Here is a 20,195-nt window from a genome sequence, read left to right on the forward strand (position 1 = left end):
AAAAATAGTATGGTAAAAATATGTTGAATATGTCAGTTTACTGTTATTTCTGAGTGTCTCCATTGTTGGTATAGTGTTAAATTCGAATGGAGGGACAGAAAAAATGCAAGTAAGACTTGGATTTTGGGATAATAAACTGTAAAGGAAAAGAAGGCAGTACTTCATATTGTACTGTACATCCAATTTTAAAAGGACCACAGATTCACATGTGTTGGAAACCACTGTATAGTGGGAATACGCATGGCTGGTTAATGGAATTGTATCAAACAAAAGTTTGATATCAACGGACAGTTTTTTTCCTTCACTTATTTGCTCTCTCTCTCTCTCTCTCTCTCTCTCTCTCTCTCTCTCTCTCTCTCTCTCTCTCTCTCTCTCTCTCTCTATATTACATGTTATTAAAGCCAGCAGGTACAAGATTAAGGGGAATTCGGGAGGAAAATGAACCCCAAGGAACAAGTGCCTTTTGAGATGTTACAGATAAACCCGAGACTTTAGCTCTGTGTCCAGGAATGTTGTGCCTACCCTTAGCACTGTTGCCTTATCCAGCATCTTTATGACTGCCACCCCCTCCCCCCGACCCCCTTCACCCACACGTCACTTCCCCCCTCCCCTCACTCACGTTTTGTTCCACCACGTAGAGTATGATGTCCAATCTGCACTGCTTGTGTACAGTAGAAACTGTAAACTTGTTATGATGAGAGAATTCACAGACACAAGGAAGTGCACTGCACTGGTATGCCCTTTCAGTTTATTTTATTATTATGTATTTTTATGGAATTTATTTTTTGCAAAATATTTTATTGTCCGAAGCTTACACCTCACAAGAATTTATGAATTTATGCTGCTGCTGGTTTAGCTTATGAAGTATTTTTTAATGTCTCCTTATGACAAGTTTTGAGTTTTTGTTGTGCCCGACTTCGCATACAGTGTGTAATCTGATGAGTGTTTATGAGGTGTCCTGACACTTCCAGCTAATTAATTTGCAGGTTATTGCTCATTTGATATAAGTTGTATTTTTGAGAACTTGGAAGACCTTGCATTTTCAGAACATTATATAAGTAATATGTATATATGTATATATATATATATATATATATATATATATATATGAATATATATATATATATATTATATATATATATATATATATATGTGTATATGTGTGTATATATATATATATATATATATATATATATATATATATATATATATATATATATATATATATATATATATATATTTGTAAAGCAGTTGATTTAATATTTTTTATCCGTTCTGTTCAGAAATTACATTGTTATTTCATATCATTGATTTCCTTTGTTTTTGCCCATTGGGTTATTTTGAAAGAAGAAGCTCTCAGGATTGTTGACCAACAAGACACAATTAGAGCACATACTGAATGCTGGGTCAGTGTATTGAAGGGTTATTGTCTTGTTGCTTTTTATGTTTGGATCTGACGGAGGTGTGACCTCGTCTGAGGCATCGAGAACCGATGTCGAAACACTGAATACTGTAATTTTTTTTTTTTTTTTTTTTTAATGCTTATGTGTCTGGTGTCCTAGTTACATTGATGTCTGACTAATATACTGGTGTTTACGGTAAGACACTACGGCTTACCTAAGAGGTATATGGGATTTGTGTGTGTCGATGAAAGCGTGGTGGTGTTAGAATCGTCAGTATTGTTATAAATCATTGTCGCTGTTATCATCATAATGATTCTTGTCATCGGTGTTGATCATCCACATCATAATCATCCTTGTGTGCCGTGTGCTGGAGGAAAGGTATGGATGAAATTCTCATCGTCACCATCATAAAAGCATTAATTTTGACGTTGCTATTTTCGTGTTCTTCCTTGTTTGTACTTGACACATGTATAATAGTGCAAATATTAACTGGTATCGTCATGTGTGTTGTATTTCGTGAATGAAAACAGTACTTCCTAACCCCATCATTATCACTGATATTATAATCGTCCTGTATGTTTATTCTCGTTCGTTTATACTTGACATTTAAGCGTAACACTCTCTTTTCCGCCTTCCTAATTTACACCGCTTCTGTTTCATATTAGGATCTTAATCCCTTTTTTTTTTAGCTCATACTTTGCGCAGGCTTTTTTTTTATTATTAAATTAAATCTTTTATAACCAGCCTTCTGAAGGAACGAGCAATTAAATTACGTGTAGCTTACACTTTCTAAAGTCTTTGTACAGCTAAAACTGTCAGAAGTGTAATTGTTTTAATAGGTTTGTTTTTCGCTTTATCCTTTCACTCTTAATTCTTTGAAAGTGCGCTCTAGGAGTATAATCAACTTTTGTTTTGTGAATATCATAATATGAAAAGTTCTTTAATTTTGAATCTTGTAAGAAATGAGTATATTCATTATATATGGCCGAGATCTTTAGCGCCGTGTTAGTTTATAGATTAATTTAAGATTTTCTTATTATTTGATATATTCTGGGAGGTGGAGGTATGGAACTGAAGAAAATTCGCAGCGAAAATTTTTCGAGTGTTAGGAAAAATACAATTCTACTTATTTACAACCTAGTGAAAATGTTTCTTAAACATAATAAAAAAAATGAATCGCCTATGTTTTTATCGTCTTCTCGTGTCAACGTCACCATATCGTTACATTTGGTCGATCCTACGTTCTATTCTTGCTGACATTTTTGTTGTGTTATGAGGCTTGTAATTACATATTTTTAATTATTTCAACGTGTAATTACATTTTTCTTAATTAATTCAACATCATTTAAAGCGTTAGGAAACATCGTTTTTTTTTTACATGAGATATTAAGTCCTGCACGAAGACTGGTATTGTAACTTTTAAGTATGAAGTCCCGTACGGAGACAGGACCTCATTTTTTCTTATTGTGAGGAAAGTTTATTATATATTTTTTTTTTTAAGGATAAGAACTGGAAGCCTTTCTTCGCACATTATGATGTAGTTTATTGGAGCTTTATTGCGTGTAATGCAAGGCAAAAGTGTCCCATATATAACGGTTTTCAGAAGGGTAGGGCGGGGAATCCCGGTCGAGATTTAATATGGTCATAATTTTTTTTTTGTTGCTCTCTCTCTCTCTCTCTCTCTCTCTCTCTCTCTCTCTCTCTCTCTCTCCACAAGGTTTCTCTTCCTAGATTCTGTCGTTTCTTCTCTCTCTCTCTCTCTCTCTCATCTAATTCATATGCATATTTTTGTCATAAAAAAAATATCCGGGAAATCATACGATTCAGTGACTCTCCAATGATATTTGGAGTCATCAAGATTTTTATTTTTAGTTCATTGTTATTTTTTATAATATTATTATTGATTCCTGCGGTTGTTTTGGCTGATGTTGATGCAAACACGTAACATTAAATTTTTGTTCTTAACACTATTTATTTACCTCAGGTGTGTCTTATATTCGATATTACTGTTATTTATTATAAAAGGAATATAGTTTTACATTTTTAGTTTTCTGTAAAAGAAAACTATTGTGCCGTCTTTGCATGTCTGTCCGCCCTCAAACCTTGAAAACTACTGAGGCTAGAGGGCTGCAAATTGGTATGTTGATCATATACCCTCCAATTATCAAACTTATCAAATCGCAACTTTGTAGCCTTAGTAGTTTTTATTTTATTTAAGGTTAAATTTAGCTATGATCGCGCGTCTGGCAACGATATAGGGCAGGCTATCACCGGGACGTGGATAACGTTTCATGGGCCAATGCTCGTACAGCATTATACCGAGACCACCGAAAGTTAGATCTTATTTCGGTGGCGTTGATTATACTCTGTAGCGGCTGTACAGAAAACTCGATTGAGCCGAAGAAACTTCGGCGCATTTTTTACCTATTTTTATTGTATGTAATTTTCAAATAATTGATTTAAGCTACTGTCAACTCAGCTCATCGATTACCCTGCGGAAGAATTCAGGAGTTAGTCAGATATTCGAAAACTTTTTCTGTACATAAAATTAATATGCACGTAATTTGCATACATTACTGTGTCAATATTTAACCTCCGTGTGTTTGCTCGTACCCACTCATTCTTGTGCTTGGAATTTTATAAAAATTATGTTTTATAAATGCCCATGTTTTTAGAATTTTTGCTTGTCTGTTGTACAGTTAGATTTTGTAATTAGTTCTAAGCTTGTACAGATATTTTTATGTAAAAAGTCAGGGACGAAGGATGCGGATTTACGCATCTTCGAAAATATTGTAATGCATGTGTTGAATAGTTTTCATTTCTTTTGGTGAAAATATCCATCAATTGAAGAAACAATTGAAGGAGGTTACTCTTCCAGTTTTCTTCATCTCAAGATCTCTGAGTTTGTGTTAGACCTGTTATTGTTTATGTGTTATTTACCGCCTTCCGTTCTGTTCTTTATTAATGAATGACACTTTACATTTTTCTAGCATATAATACATTTGCCTCTGCTTTAGGTTTATATTTTGTATTTTCGAAATAATTACTTTTAGCGTATGGTGTATTACGGAGCGAAATCAAATAAAAAAATTTTGAATTACCTCACAAGTTTAAGGGTTGCCTAAGAGCAAGGGCACGTGCTGGCGTAAGGATAGCTTAAACTCGACAACACCCTCACTATTACCAATATTTATCTCCGCCTAGGAGGATAGGATTTGGTACCGTTTGTTAGTATGTAAAGAAAATTGGGAACTAATGAGCATTTTTTTAATTAAACTTGAGGAAAACGGGTGATGGTTGTGAACATATTATAGTGAGGCTTGATGAAAACATTCATTGGTGGTAAGTGATGCAGGATTGGCAGATTTCTCATGAACAACACGCCATATCTTTACAGATGGCCAATAAAAATTTCATCATTTGGAAAATACACCCAATAATTATTGTTGCACCAAATTGCATCCACATCTTTCTCCAGTAGGTAAACTACCAAATGTTTAAAATATTGGTACATTTAGATGGAGTATCAAGACTTCTGAAATACATTTTTTAATTGAAGTATTCAAGTTAGATGCTTGAACAAAATGTATAATTTATAAATATCTTTCGGGAAGTTTACCAAATATACTGGTTTAAATTGTGTATTTAGTTAAGCCAAGCAGCTGCTTCAATTTTTTATTAATGGTTTCATGTTGTGTATCGAATAGGTAGTTTGATATTTGATTTTTTTTTTTTTTTTTTTATAGCGGTTTCGTATTAATTACATTGGTTATGTAGCCAGTTGTCTTATTTTTTCATTAGTTTAGATATGCAGGCAATATAGTAAAATACATGACATGATGTTATTGATTTAGATATTTAGGTAAACCATTCAGATTTTTTGATGATGTTGAGATTTCCTAAATGTTGTAAGATAGAGTCACTAACGTTTTTATGTTTCGCGTGTTGGAAAAGATAAACAGATATTGGATTATTCTCCTCATAATTCAGTGTTTCAGTTAGTTATATATTTGAACAGTTTTTACATTGATTTGAATGTTTAGGTAAGCCAGTAGAAAGCAAACACACACACACTATTAGTAGAAAGCAAACACACACACACACACACATCCCGAGGCCAGCATCTGCTACCAGAATGTACGACGTGGGTCTTAACAATAGCAGTCAGCTTTCGAATTTTGTTTCTTTTGTTTGAAATACGGCCTCGAGTCAGCTGATAACAATAGCAGAATGAACTGCCCATTAAGAGACTATCTCTAGCGGCCCCCCCTTGTCTCGCGTGTGCATACACAAACTTTCTTTTTTCCTTTTTCCACATAGTCGCGGGTTCATATTATTTGCGTTATTATTGATTGGTTGTAATGGGTCATATTTTTTTTTATATCTGTACATGTGAGTTTTTCCTTGAGTTCTTGTCGGTGCCCCTCCGTAGGGGGTTAATGCCGTCAGTACACCTCATGCGGTGCATTGTAGGCATTACTTAAGGTTCTGTGCAGAGTCCCTTCGGCCCCTAGTTGCAACCTCTTTCATTCCTTTTACTGTACCTCCGTTGATATTCTCTTTCTTCCATCTTACTTTCCACCCTCTCCTAACAATTGATTCATAGTGCAACTGCGAGGTTTTCCGCCTTTTACACCTTTCAAACCTTTTCCTTATCAATTTCCGTTTAGGGCTGAACGACCTCATAAGTCCCAGCGCTTTGCCTGTGGCCTAAATTCTACTTTCTAATCTTGTTTGTGCCATACTTTTTCTCTGGTGTCGTCAGGACTTTTACTCGTCCAGTATTGTTAACGTGAATATTGTTATTTATTTATTCGCTCATGTCAAGCAGCCTGTCTCCCCATTTCCACTGGAAATTGTGTATTTCAAAGGCTCACGCCTCCTGCGACAGCCTCGGCTGATTCTCCCATTTGCCCGCGTTCTGTATTGCTGCGGGTGATCTCGTGAGGTGATGCGAGCTAGGTTGAATTGCAAGAACCTTCGAGCTCAGTGGCTGGATTATGACGGTGTCACGGCACTACTCCCTTCATACGTGCTTACTCAATAATGCCATCCATCTCTCTCTCTCTCTCTCTCTCTCTCTCTCTCTCTCTCTCTCTCTCTCTCTCTCTGTGTGTGTGTGTGTGTGCGCCTTTATTTGGTGGAAATGCCATTCTTTGAATTCTCAGCCTATGTGAGGTAGTATATATTCATGTTCTGTTTCATTGTCTTTTTTTTTATTCTTTTGTGTCTGTGTCCTTTATTCTGCTCATTGTATTTTAGTCTTTCAGGGCGTAACAAATGTGTAGTCATTGTCTTGCATTTATAGCAGACAGTGACTACACTATAAGTTATCATGCATTTCTTGCAAGTTACCTTATAGATCACATTTAGATATATATCGCTCACATTCTTGACATTAGCATTTTACAAAATGATGCAGGAATCATTATTTATAGCTTAAACTTGGGTACATTGATGTTTGTTGAGAATGATCTGTCCTCCATCCTGCAACCCCGTTGTTGTGGACATTTCTCGAGAAGGAGCCTGTTTTCGGTTGGTATATCTGCTTGAAGTTTCGGATAGGTACTTCCTCCCTACCCTCGTTCTACACGCACTACTTTCGTCATTGTTTTGAAAACGTCCTGACTGTATTCCACTCTTTAGTCTTTGTTGTAGGCGCCAGGATTGCCAGTCCCAGGAGTCAGCCGGCTTGATCGGTCTTAGATAACATATGGATTCCATAATGTGGGTTTCTTTGCCCCTATAGGGTAATTCCTAAATAATTTTCTTAGCTTCACTTCATCTTTTAACAGTTCCTCGTTGGACGGGTGGGTACCGTTCTCAGCTAGCACTCTGCTGGCCCCGCGTTCGATTCTCCGACCGGCCAGTGAAGAATTAGAGGAATTTATTTCTGGTGACAGAAATTCATTTCTCACTATAATGTGGTTCGAACTCCACAATAAGCTGTAGGTCCCGTTGCTAGGTAACCAGTTGGTTCTTAGCCACGTAAAATAAATCTAATCCTTCGGGCCAACCCTAGGAGAGCTGTTAATCAGCTCAGTGGTCTGGTTAAACAAAGATATACTTAACTTTTCAATCTTTTCATGAAGTGGGTTGGGCATCATTTAATACAAACTGGTGTGGGGCCTGAAGCATTTTGGTCAGTCTTGACCGTCTCTTGGTCCCTTGTAAAATTTCTATCGATGGTTTTCGTATAAGATCTTATTAGTACTAACCGTCTCGTGATATTTTTATAATAGAAAGTAGTAGTCAAAAGCACATGTTGGTACTTATATGTTATCGAGTGGCACGAACGTCTGTCATGTTAATTTTTAGATTTTAAACTTTGGACTGAAAATATTAAGTTTTAATGCCATGTACTCATCAGCTATTCAGAAAAGCCGAGTGAGAAAGTTTGTGTAGCCACAGCAGTTAGTGTGGTGAACTTTTTATATATGAGAACCCTTTGCCAACGCGTTTTTGATAAGGGAATTTCCTGACTCAAAGCAGATTTGAATGAAAGTTAACGTAAGTCGATATTCATTGACGTGGAAAATGGCTCGAATCTAACGACGATGATTGAATAAGCCTATTTCAGTTTTTCATGGTGGCTGGTTTTATTTTTTTGGTCACTAGACAATGAAATATTTCACCACCATACCCACACTATAATAAAGAATGCTTATATTTATATATATATATATATATATATATATATATATATATATATATATATATATATATATATATATATATATATATATATATATATATATATATATATATATATACATACATATATATATATATATTACACCAAAGGATTTTTAAAGGTCATAGGACAAGGGTACGATTTTCTGCAGACTAGCAATTTCTGTGCGACAGTTTCGCATGGTTGGTTGCAGCTCAGAGGATGCGATGAATGAAGGCATTACGAGATATTGTAAAGGTCAGTTTAAGGGGAAAAATGTCGGTATTAGTGTCATGAAAGTCGAGACGTTTCTATCTTTTATTCAGTTGCTTGAGTTTCTTCACCAGGAGATAGATAGTTATTTGCTAGTGCTCTCAAGTCTATACTTGAAGTTCATTGTACATATATACAGTATATAAATGGTACAGGCAGATAGCAAAACCAGGCATTTCACGAACTGCCTGAAATTTCAGGCAGAAAGCGAAATGCACTTAGGGACATTCGATCCCCCATGGGGTAGTACTGAACACGGCGAAATACATATGACCCCCCATGTGCTAGTACTAAACATGGCGAAAAAGTGTAGGCGAGTCACTGTTTCACCGTGTTTAGTACCAGCCCTTGGGCGGATCAAATGTCCCTAAGTGCATTTTGCTATCTGCCTGAAATTTCAGACAGTTCGCGAAATGCCTGGTTTCGCTATCTGCCTGTAACATATATATACATATATATGTATACATATATATATATATATACATATATATGTATACATTATATATATATATACATATATATGTATAACAGGTCGCCCATAACAACACTGAAGAGGATAGATTATATGGTGTTATATTTCGGAAACAGCTGTTTCCCTTAACTGACAGTTGAGGGAAACAAGTTTTTCCGAAATAAAACGCTGTAAAATCTGCCTTCTTTTAGTGTTGTTATGGGCAAAATTTATTAGATAGAATTCTGGTATAGAAAACATTTTATAGTCATATATATGTGTGTGTATATATGTATGTGTGTATATATATACACACACGCCACTAGTTATTTAGCTAGTGGGTATTTTCTTTTAAAACTGCCATATTTTTCAAGAAAAATCCTGCCAGAAAAATGTTTGCGTTAAAAATGCAGAATATCTGATTCAACCTCCATAAAAGTATTTATATTTTCTGTGGCGATATTGAAGTTGGAATAGTGGCACGAACCCTGCATAAAATATAAACTCTGAAAACCTTAAATTATGACCAAGCCACATTAAAGAATGGAGGAATTGCCGTGTGTTATTCTGAGATTAGGAAACCGCATTGCTGGCGCAGAATCAGTGTTTAGATTTGTATTTAGTCACAAAAATTTTATTGAAGATTGTAATATAGTCTGTCAGTCCATTCATGTCCTTACCGCTGTATTCTTTGCCTACTTTTGTATTTCCGGTTTTATTTAATGTCTCCATCTTTTTAAAATGTGCATTTACTAATTCTAAGCAGAATACTTCGACACACGCCTCTTCACGTTATTTTTTATAAATGAAATATTACCAGCAAAAATATATAAAAGTTGTTCGTAAATGCTAATGGCCGTTCTTTCTGGAGGGTAAATGTACTGCTCCAAATAACAGGAAGATAATTTCGTACGAAAGTAAATTATTATTATTATTATTATTATTATTATTATTATTATTATTATTATTATTATTATTATTATTATTATTATTATTGCCTACAGACATTCTTGTGGGGCCAGCATGAAAGCTATGGATTTTCTTTGCAAAACCGTAATAGGGATTTTGGGCTGCTCTATGGGCAAGAGCCTGTGCTGGAATAAAGCCAGTTCAATAAAAAAAAAAAACACAACATTATAAAGAACAAAGTAAAATAAAAAAAAAGACCAGTAAAACCAAGTATGAATAATAACAAATAATGGCATGGAATCTTAAAACATGAAAAGAAATACAGTCCAAAACAGAAATTTAAACTTTGTCTGAGTGCACAGTACTGTACTGTCAGGTACAGAAATTGTGTGTTCAGTACTGTACTGTCAAGTAAAGAAGGTGTGTGAGTGTACAGTACTGTACTGCCAAGTAAAGAAATTGTGTGAGTGTACAGTACTGTACTGCCAAGTAAAGAAATTGTGTGAGTGTACAGTACTGTACTTTCAAGTAAAGAAAGTGTGTAAGTGTACAGTACTGTACTGTCAAGTAAAGAAATTGTGTAAGTGTACAGTACTGCACGATCAAGTACAGAAATTGTGTGAGTGTACTGTACTGTACTGTCAAGCAGACAAATTGTGTGAATGTACTGTCAATTAGAGAAATTGTGTGAGTGTACAGCACTGTACTGTCAAGTAGAGAAATTGTGGCAGTGTACAGTACTGTGCTGTCAAGTAGAGAAATTGTGTGAGTGTACTGTACAATACTGTACCATCAAGCAGAGAAATTGTGTGAGTGTACAGTACTGTACCATCAAGTAGAGAAATTATGTGAATGTACAGTACTGTACCATCAAGTAAAGAAATTGTGTGAGTGTACAGTACTGTACCATCAAGCAGAGATATTGTGTGAGTGTACAGTACTGCGCTGTCAAGCAAAGAAACTAGAAACCAAGACGGCTCTTCCAGATGGGATGAGGAAAGAGAACCGAATGAAGGAAGGTAAATACTGTTCCCCCACGGCAGGAGGGGGAGGAGGAGGAGGAGGAGGGGGGGCGCCCAATGAAATGATATGTCCTGAGGGTGAAGTCATTAAGTTGAATAGAGTCCTAATGCAGCTCTGGTTGCCGAGAAGAATGCCATTAAGGGGTCTTTTGTTACAGAGGTCATTTCTCTGAGTCCCCGGGGACAGATCCTTTCCGCTCCTGAGCAGCGCCAGTCTCGAGTGTTGGATGACCACGTGGGAAGGTGGTGAGGGTGGTGTCCTTTTTGTTCTTTTTTTTTGAGACGGTGAAATGTGCTGTTGGTGATATTTTTTCCCCGTGATGGACGAGGTGTTGCTGGCGGTGTTTCGCAGCTTGATTCAAAAGTGTTGCGGGAGTTCATTGCAACTTGGGGTTTTTTATTATTATTATTATTATTTTGTTGCGTAGGTTCATTGCAACTTGGGGAAGTATTTATTATTATTATTATTATTATTATTATTATTATTATTATTATTATTATTATTTTGTTTAGCCAAAAAGTGAAATGTTCTGTTGGTGATATTTTTCGTGTGATGGAAAGTGTTGCTGGCGATGTTTCTCAACGTAATTCAAAAGTGCTGCCCTCGAGCTCATTGCAACATAGGGAAGTGTTATTATCATTTTGTAAGGAATCGTAAACCATTCCTTTGGTTTTTCCAACAATATGGTTTTTATTTTTGCAGTTCGCTTTTACTGCTTTAATGACATTCAGAGTTCAGTGGTAACCTCATTAGCCGGGCCTAATTGATAATATTAGAGTTAAAAGTGTCCATATAATGATATTTTACACTTATGTATGACATGACATTATATTGTGCATCTGTATATTTTTTTCGCGCGATCATTGGTTTTGCACGATTTTTGCAGCTCTTAATTTGGTATATTGTATTTAAAAAGTGGAAGTTATAGTCCAGCTTTCCAGCTTTATGTAATTATTTATTTTCTTGCGATCTTGGTTTTGACATTCAGGTATAAAGCAAGGGATTTGCTTAAGATTATATATATTATATAATATAAAATGTATATATACATATATGTATGTGTATATAATTTATATACATGTATATATATAAATATACATATATATATATAAATATATATATACATATATGTTATACACACATACACACACACACTCCTTTTAGTCTGGAAGTCTGGGAAGAGGCATTCGTCTCCTGCGTGGCTGCAGTGCACTGATACCGTTCCCATTTCTCATAGAGTTTTGCCTAAAACCTGTCTTCGCCGTCTGGGTATATTTGCTTCTTTATTAAGATTGAGGAGTCTGGAGCTTACTTTTTCCCATTTTCTTTTTATATCGAAGCTTTGACTGAGGAATGGGAGCAGTAGGTTCGTGTAATATTAAACATGAATCTCTACTGTTGTATCATATATTTCAAGTTTATATGCCGTCACTGATTGGCTATTTTATCAGCTTGACAACATGATATTGTTTCTTCAAATAAATAATAAAATTCAAAATTGTTTTGTATATGGTGACCTTGAAAAATTTAATCATCAGACACTATAATGAGAAATCTGGATTATTCTTTATATTAGCACCTTCGTAGGGGGCTAGTGCCGTCAGTGCGCCTCATGCGGTGCACTGTAGGCATTACAAAAGGTTCTCTGCAGCGTGCCTTCGCCCCCTAGCTACAACCCCTTTCATTCCTTTTACTGTACCTCCCTTCATATTCTCTTCTTCCATCATACTTTCCACCCTCTCCTAACAACTGATTCATAGTGCAACTTCGAGATTTTCCTCGTGTTACACCTTTCAAACCCTTTTACAGTCAGTTTCTGTTTCAGCGCTGAATGACCTCACAGGTCCCAGCGCTTGGTCATTGGCTTAAGTTCTGCATACTATTCTGTTCTTTATATCATCACGTGAGCTTTGAGGAATTAAAGAATCATTTTGAGATCCTTTTCTGTTTCCTTTCTTTTTAAAGCATCACCTCCGAAGATACTCCCTTTTAATTGCTAGAATCCCTCGGGAATCCAATTGTAGCTCATCAGAGTGGGCTATTACATGGTTATGTAATTAGTAGCTTCCTAATTTAAGAATTAAGCTCATTAAAGTCAGACATAACTTCCGTAAATGCCCATCTTCAGTTTAAAGTTTGGTCTCGTTTTAACGTAGGCTTCTCTTTAGTTCTTCTTCTTATGTTAGAGATTATTGAGTTCAAATTGGTTGGAAAAGATTCCGTGGCCCAGCTAAGTATGAAATGGAAGTTGAATCAAGAACGTTAGAGGTAGAAGGAATTGAGTGCACGTGACGTGTTCAGTGGCTATTTTAACCACACCGAAGACGTTATCTTGTTTATCCCGTTAGGGGGTTTGTGCCGTCATTGCACCCCATGCGGCGCACTATAAGCGTTACTTGATGTTCTTTGCAACCCCTTTCATTCCTTTTATTATACCTCCAGTCATATTATCTTTCTTCGGTCTTATTGTCCACCCTCTCCTAAAAATTGCTTCGTAGTGCAACTGCGAGGTTTTCCTCCTGTTACACCTTGAAAATGGTTACTCTTAATTTCCCATTCAGTGCTGAATGACCTCGTAGGTCCCAGCGCTTGGCCTTTGGTCTAAATTTTACTTTTAATTCCATTCCTTACCTCGTTTATAAGCTTGCGAATGATGTGTTCGTTTAATCCAGAATGGCGACTGGATTTTTTCTTTCTCTTTTGGAAGTGATCAAAATCAGTTTTCGTGAAGCACCCCTGGGATTGTCCGTTTAAAAATGGAATACATTCCCCGTGTCACGCATTACTAAGCTTTAAAAGTAGAGGGCTGTCCAGATTTCCCCAGCTGTGATACGAACATTTAAGTGGCAGTAATTTGTGTACGTTGTTGTTCTTGGTGGCGGGGGGAGGAGGGGTTGGCTGGGGCGTTCATGATATTTGAACCCCATTTATGGATGCAACCGCGCATTTGCATATGAATAGAAGCTGGTCTATTGTTGTTCCCCAGTCCGACTCTTTTCATTTCAGGCAAGTTTATTTTCAGGTTGATGGTTATTGTTCTTTTCATAACACTGAGCTCCAAGTGTATGAAGTTAGAAAAATTCGCTATTGAATTCTGAGTGCGTTCATTTTACTTTGACGTTTTGTAATGTCTCCAAACGGTCGGCTATTTGGCCTCGATATTTTTGCATTCACATATATTGCCGTGAATATGACGCTATTGACGTTCTACGATAATAAACAGTGAACTGTTTACTTGTACTAATTTAAGTACAAATATATAATTGAGAATGCAAAATTATATATATAATATAATTATATTATATATATATATATATATATATATATATATATATATATATTTTTTTTTTTTTTTTTTTTCCGTTAGTGTAAACTATATTCCACGTTAGTGAAGATTTGTGTCAAGTTGTGGGACGTGACTGCATCCTATCCTTTACCTAATTTAACAAAGGGTGTTCCAGGTAATTACGCAATTTTCTTGTAATATTAGGGATCGTCACAATTTACTGCTCACCTCCCCCCCACCCCCTCTCCCTCCTCCCCCCCTCTCTCTCTCTCTCTCTCTCGGGAAGTCGAAATCAATCATAATTTCCATGAGCACGTAAGAAGTGCTGGATTCGATGATGTCGGATTTTATGTCATATTTTTATGAGGTAGATGTTTTTCTTCATTTAATTCGCATTACTTTTATATGGCGAGACGAATCTTAACTTGACAGGTTGCACCCTTCGTGCATGTTAGATATAAGAGCACCCTTTGACAGAGTAGCAGAAATATCGCTGTTATTTTCGTGAATATATCATATTTGGTGCACCTTTTTATACAACGTCGCTTGTGATATAAATCATGTTTGGGAATTTATAGTACAAAAGACTTGTCATTAATTAGTCTCGCGTCTGATGAGTAATAAATTGCAGAGTAATTAATGTCTGTAGATTCTCGTGGATTATTTTTCCTTTTTATTTGTTTGAATCTTTTGAATGGATTTATTGCTGGCAACTTTTGTTGTTTTATAGAATGGATTTTCGACGTCAAAGACAATAGTTTTTTTGACTCCTGCTTGTGGTATTAAGTAGGCCTTTATATCTCACATGAAACTAAGCCAACTTTTGAATAAAACACTTAAAGATAGATATTTCCCTTTTGAGAGAGAGAAAGAGAGAGAGAGGTAGATTCATTCGCCTGAAATTATATAAGATAACTTTATGAAAAACTTTTTCATCATTTAATATCTAAATTACTGATTTAATTTACCAGAGAGACACTGAGAGAGAAAAGTGATTCATTACGCTGAAATGATAGTTAACTTTATGAAAAATATTTCCATCATTTAATATCTAAAGTACTGTACTGGTTTGGTTAATAAAAGAGAGAGAGAGAGAGACGAGAGCAAAGAATGAAGTGCTGTGGTACTGAGATGGATGAGATAGAGTTACGCTAACGGAGCCGTAAAGCGTGATTGAATGAACGGATAAATCAGATGATTGTTCGGAAGATTGTGGCCGCTCGGAAATCCCTCACCGAGAGAGAAGTGGATTCCGAGTTTCATTTTTCTTGTCTCAGCATTTGCTTCTGTTTTGCATTTTTATTTTATTTTATTTTTTTATTGGGTAGATTTAAACTCGGGACAAGAACATTATCAAGACAGACTAAAGTTATTATTGAAACATGAATAGGTCTAGTGTCACAAATTCATGATTTTTCTGTGGGTAATTTTGCGAACTTGCGAGCTCTCTCTCTCTCTCTCTCTCTCTCTCTCTCTCTCTCTCTCTCTCTCTCTCTCTCTCTCTCTCTCACAAAAGAACGGAGAAAATAGTGTCACTAGACACTATCTAAAGAATTTTTCTTTCTGGTGTTGTATTTTTTTTCCCTTACTTATCCCGTTCACATTATTTTGACAGATTCCTGAGAATTGATATTATTAAGACTAGTTTATTTTTTTTTAGAAAATAGAGACAGAGAGAGAGAGAGAGAGTCGATGTTCCTAAGACTTAGCCGGGACAGTGTTCCAGACTTGTTTTTCAAAATTAACGTATTGGTGTGTGGAGTGGATTTAAAGGGCCATTTTACAATTGTTCATGGAATAACGACCTTTCTTTTAGCGATTAGTTTTTTAGCCATAACTTTGATTATGTAAAAGATTTTTGTTCACTGGAAATCCTCCGATTGATTTTGTGTGTTAGGTCTGGAAGTGTTCCCAGCTTCATTTTTCGGTTTTATAAAAATTTTTCATTTATCAGGTACTTTGGATATATTTTAAACTCACCCTCTCATAGTTGCAATTTTATTGTGTTCGTGAAATAGAAGATAACGGGTTCTGATGAACTTGAATTATTTATTGTCTACAGTTTAGCTGTTCATGCTTTCTTGATTCATGGTCGCTTTTTATTACTCCAACATTTGTTCAAATAGAAGCTTGCAAGGCTCGAAAATATACTGCTGAAGTTCTCTTTAGTTAAAGGTCTGCCCCTCTGGGATCCAGGGTATACCATAAAATCTTTTTTTCAAATATTTAAAATATCACTACTGAATGGTTACTGTTGTATTACCTAAAATTAGTTCAGTTTTCAAGTTTCGTAGGTGGCCGCAAAGTTTAATATAGTTCGTATATAATTTAATTGACATGGCTCACATCTCTTCCAGCTTTCTGTCATCTAGAATTTTAGAATTAGAGTTGTTTTTGGCTTTAATGTAACCTCCATTAATCAGAGTAATTTTTTGTATTTATCGAAGATCACTTTTTCGAGGAAGTTTTACGTTTTACGTTTTTTTTTTTATATTTACACACGTTCTTTACATTCCAAATTTCATTTCCTTCAAGTAGTGGCTAATGCAAGCTTCCCATCCATTGCCCTTTACAGAAAAAAAACAAAATAACTTCAACATATACATGTACAGTACTATCATTTTTTTTTTTTTTTTTTTTTTTTTACCTATATCATGTGAGCTTGTTAGGAAGATTTTTCGTGGAATGGCGCAAATTTAGGCGTACCCTATGAAAATAGTATAAATTGTGCAACTCCTGGTGGTTTATCACTGCTCACGCTCCTTGGCGTTGTTTTCTGTAGAGGATAATGTATTTAAATCAAAGTGAAAACTGACTTTCGATAATCTGGTTTTTTATATATATTTTTTTTACTTATGTGTTATTTTCCAAGTCAGCTAACTCTTTTAAAGTTTCGGGGCAGTTTATTACATATTGATCAGTTTGTTCATGTATCATGCCTCATAAATTTTGACACGTCGTCACACATACCGTTTTTGTTCATTTTTGTTATATTATATATATATATATATATATATATATATATATATATATATATATATATATATATATAAAATATATATACATATATGAATATATATATATAAATATATATATATATATATATATATATGATATATATATATATATATATGTATATATATTATATATATACATATGTACTGTATATTTATATATATATATATATATATATATATATATATATATATATATATATATGTGTGTGTGTGTGTGTGTGCGTGTGCGTGTGCGCCTATGCACCTATGTAATGTTCGATCATCTCATTCATCCCACGTGATGTTGGAAGTATGTCATGTAATTGCCACCTCATGGATTGAATGTGGTAGAGTAACACTAACATTGTAATTGATAAGTCAGTGTGCTGTTGTCACAGTGTGCTTTACGATAGTGTGTCAAATCAGTGTCCCTTATGACGTCCCAAAAACGTGTCAAGAGAAGACTGATGAGTAGCTCTGTGTGCTCTTTGTGCAGTAAATGTATTGGTTGTTGCTTTAAACGGACTGCAATAAATTGTCAGAGGCCCAGTAAACGAGGCTTAACAATGACCGAAATTATTCTTTTGAATTTTTTTTTTTAAGTTCGCGACACAATTACTAACAGTTTTTTTCCTTCCATTTTTTCTTCGCCACCTTCACACTCCTGCTGGTTCCTGCTGTGACGTCACCGACCTCTTTAAAAAAAAAAAAAAAAAAAAAAAAAAAAATCCACACCCTTGCCCTGTGACCGACGATGACGAATGGGCATCCACCTAACGCCGTGCTTTTGTGTCATGCTGCCCGTGCCTTCCTGCCCAAAAAGAAGCGGGTCTCCGGCGAGCACCCTCAGCGTGGACACCCTCAGTGTGGGGGGAGTGTCCAAGGCCAACTCCCTCCCGAGGCCCACCTCTCCTTCTCCGTCGGTCATGAGTGACAAGACCATGACCCAGGAGGACCCAGCGGTGAGTACACGTTTTCTGTTCGATTCTGTGATCATTTTGGTCACTCGATTCTGTTTGGTTTTCGTCGGACCTATGGGAATTTTTTTCTTTTGACTTACTTTTTTTTTAATATTTTGAGTTCAATGTTATTCAAAGGAAAGGTAAATGTTTTTTCCAGATTTTAATATTATTCAAAGGGAGGTAAATGTTCTCTAATATTATTCAAAGGAAAGGTAAATGTTCTCTGGTATCCAGATTCTGGGAAGGAAAGAGGGTCCTATGGAGGAAGTATGGGAAAATTTTGGGTCATGAAGAAAGTGACGCGGTTGTACGGAAGTTGATATCGATTTTGTGAAAATTACGTTGGCTGATTGAAAATAAATATTTCAATTAATTTTTGCACGTCTTTAAAACAGTTGAGTCTGTGTTGTGATATGTTTAATTTTGCTCTTAGTTTGACCATTTTTTTAAATCATACAATGAAATAGAAATTTAAGAAACTAAGGATTCTTTCTCGTTAATATCTGTGATACATAGCTTTTTCGATAGAGGCGCAAATCCACATGCAGTGGATGTTGACAGACCAGTTGTTCATTTCATTCAGCACACGTCGGTCAATGATGTGTGGATTAATATTCCAATATGTTCATTATGTGAGACCGCATTATTACCGTCAGATTGATTAGAATCTGTATATTGTTTCCAGAGCCACCCATTAATTAGTCAAGACTTGATTACACTGGTTGTTAGCGAGAGAGGTTGAGAGAGAGAGAGAGAGAGAGAGAGAGAGAGAGAGAGAGTGTGTGTATATATATACTTATTTCCCAGAGGAGGGGAGGTACATGACTGATTTAGGGAACGCAGTCCATTTCGCTAATTAACTCGCAGACATGTCTTTTTGTCCCTGACCCAAAAGATGATTAGGGAAAGAATGGTTATAGATTTATTTGTGTATATTTCAGTTCGCTCTTCAGAAGGGCTGCCGTAATTAGTTTAAAGATGAATTGCCGGTTTGATGTGCTGGCGTGTTTTACAGATGTGGACATTTTATGCATACTGTTGTGAGCAGAGAGAGAGAGAGAGAGAGAGAGAGGGAGAGAGAGAGAGAGAACACTCTACTCTCCCCTATATTCTTCCTCCATTAAATTCCCCCGAAATATATCGCCATGCCTTTAGGCAGCTCACTCTTGTCCTCCCAATAACCGTTAACCTAAAGGGAAGCAGGTAATTCCAAAACATTAATTCGAGCGTTATTCACAAAAAAACTCTCTCTCTCTCTCTCTCTCTCTCTCTCTCTCTCTCTCTCTCTCTCTCTCTCTCTCTCTCCCCGCCCTTTGGCCTGCCACTTCACCCGCGATGAAAGACATCAATCAACTTCCTGAAATACTTTTTACGTGGGGCTGGTATGGAGGGGAGGGGGTGGGTGGGAGAGAGGGAGGAGGGGAGGACTCTCTTGTAATCCCATCATCGTTGATATCATCATCAATACTGATACTCCTCTTCTAAACGGACAAACCCATCGAGTTCCTTTGTCCAAGGGAAATTACCTGTGATTATCACTTCAGTTTCAGTGTTCTCTCTCTCTCTCTCTCTCTCTCTCTCTCTCTCTCTCTCTCTCTCTTCTAATAAATTCAGTTTAGGGGAAAGAACAATGGACGGCAGGTCACCGTGAAATGGCACATGTTGGAAATTATCAGTGGGAAATTTTATTACAAAAAATGTCTACGAAGCTTCCCAGTAGGTTCATGATTATATCGTGTGATTTGTTTGTTGTGCCTAAAATTTATTTTTGCAACAAAGTACCGGTTTTATATAGAGCTTTACCATGAAAAATTAAATAAATTCTTGAGGAAAATGCTAGCTATAAAAAACTTTCTGTTCATCAGACAACACACTTTCCCTTCTAAATGGTTTAGTAATTTGAACTGTATTTGAGTAGACATTTTGCCCCCTGGCTCTTTTGATGTGTAGGTAAGCCGACACTATTTCTTTGGTAAATGTCATGTCTTGCCATGTGATGGTATATGTAATGGTTTATATATTTTCTATATACTTACACGAGGAAATCTGAACTGCCCTTTTTTATGATACTATACAATTTTCAAAGTGGTAAATGACAGCTTCATTATTAGGAAAATTTTAGTCACTTCCAGTACAATAATTCTTCTAACTTTAATGATCTGGGAAAATTATGGTTTGTTTAATGAAGGTTTTTTCTCGGGAATTTTTTTAAGGTAAAT

At 35.8% G+C, this 20,195-nt stretch overlaps 1 protein-coding gene across 42 annotated transcripts in view; it reads left to right on the top strand.

The window, feature by feature from the left end:
- The window catches only part of Cadps (calcium-dependent secretion activator 1), a 760,773-nt gene that overhangs the window by 380,820 nt on the left and 359,758 nt on the right, over positions 1 to 20,195 (top strand). For 32 of the 42 annotated variants that reach the window (XM_067093725.1, XM_067093755.1, XM_067093754.1 and 29 more), the window contains one exon: positions 17,838 to 17,976. In XM_067093725.1, coding sequence (XP_066949826.1) covers positions 17,838 to 17,976 — 139 coding nt within the window. The remainder of the gene's footprint in view (positions 1 to 17,837; positions 17,977 to 20,195) is intronic. The other 10 variants (XM_067093731.1, XM_067093767.1, XM_067093746.1 and 7 more) reach the window with 1 other exon arrangement.

The sequence above is a fragment of the Macrobrachium rosenbergii genome, chromosome 50, assembly GCF_040412425.1.
Source record: "Macrobrachium rosenbergii isolate ZJJX-2024 chromosome 50, ASM4041242v1, whole genome shotgun sequence".
Lineage (NCBI taxonomy): Eukaryota > Metazoa > Arthropoda > Malacostraca > Decapoda > Palaemonidae > Macrobrachium > Macrobrachium rosenbergii.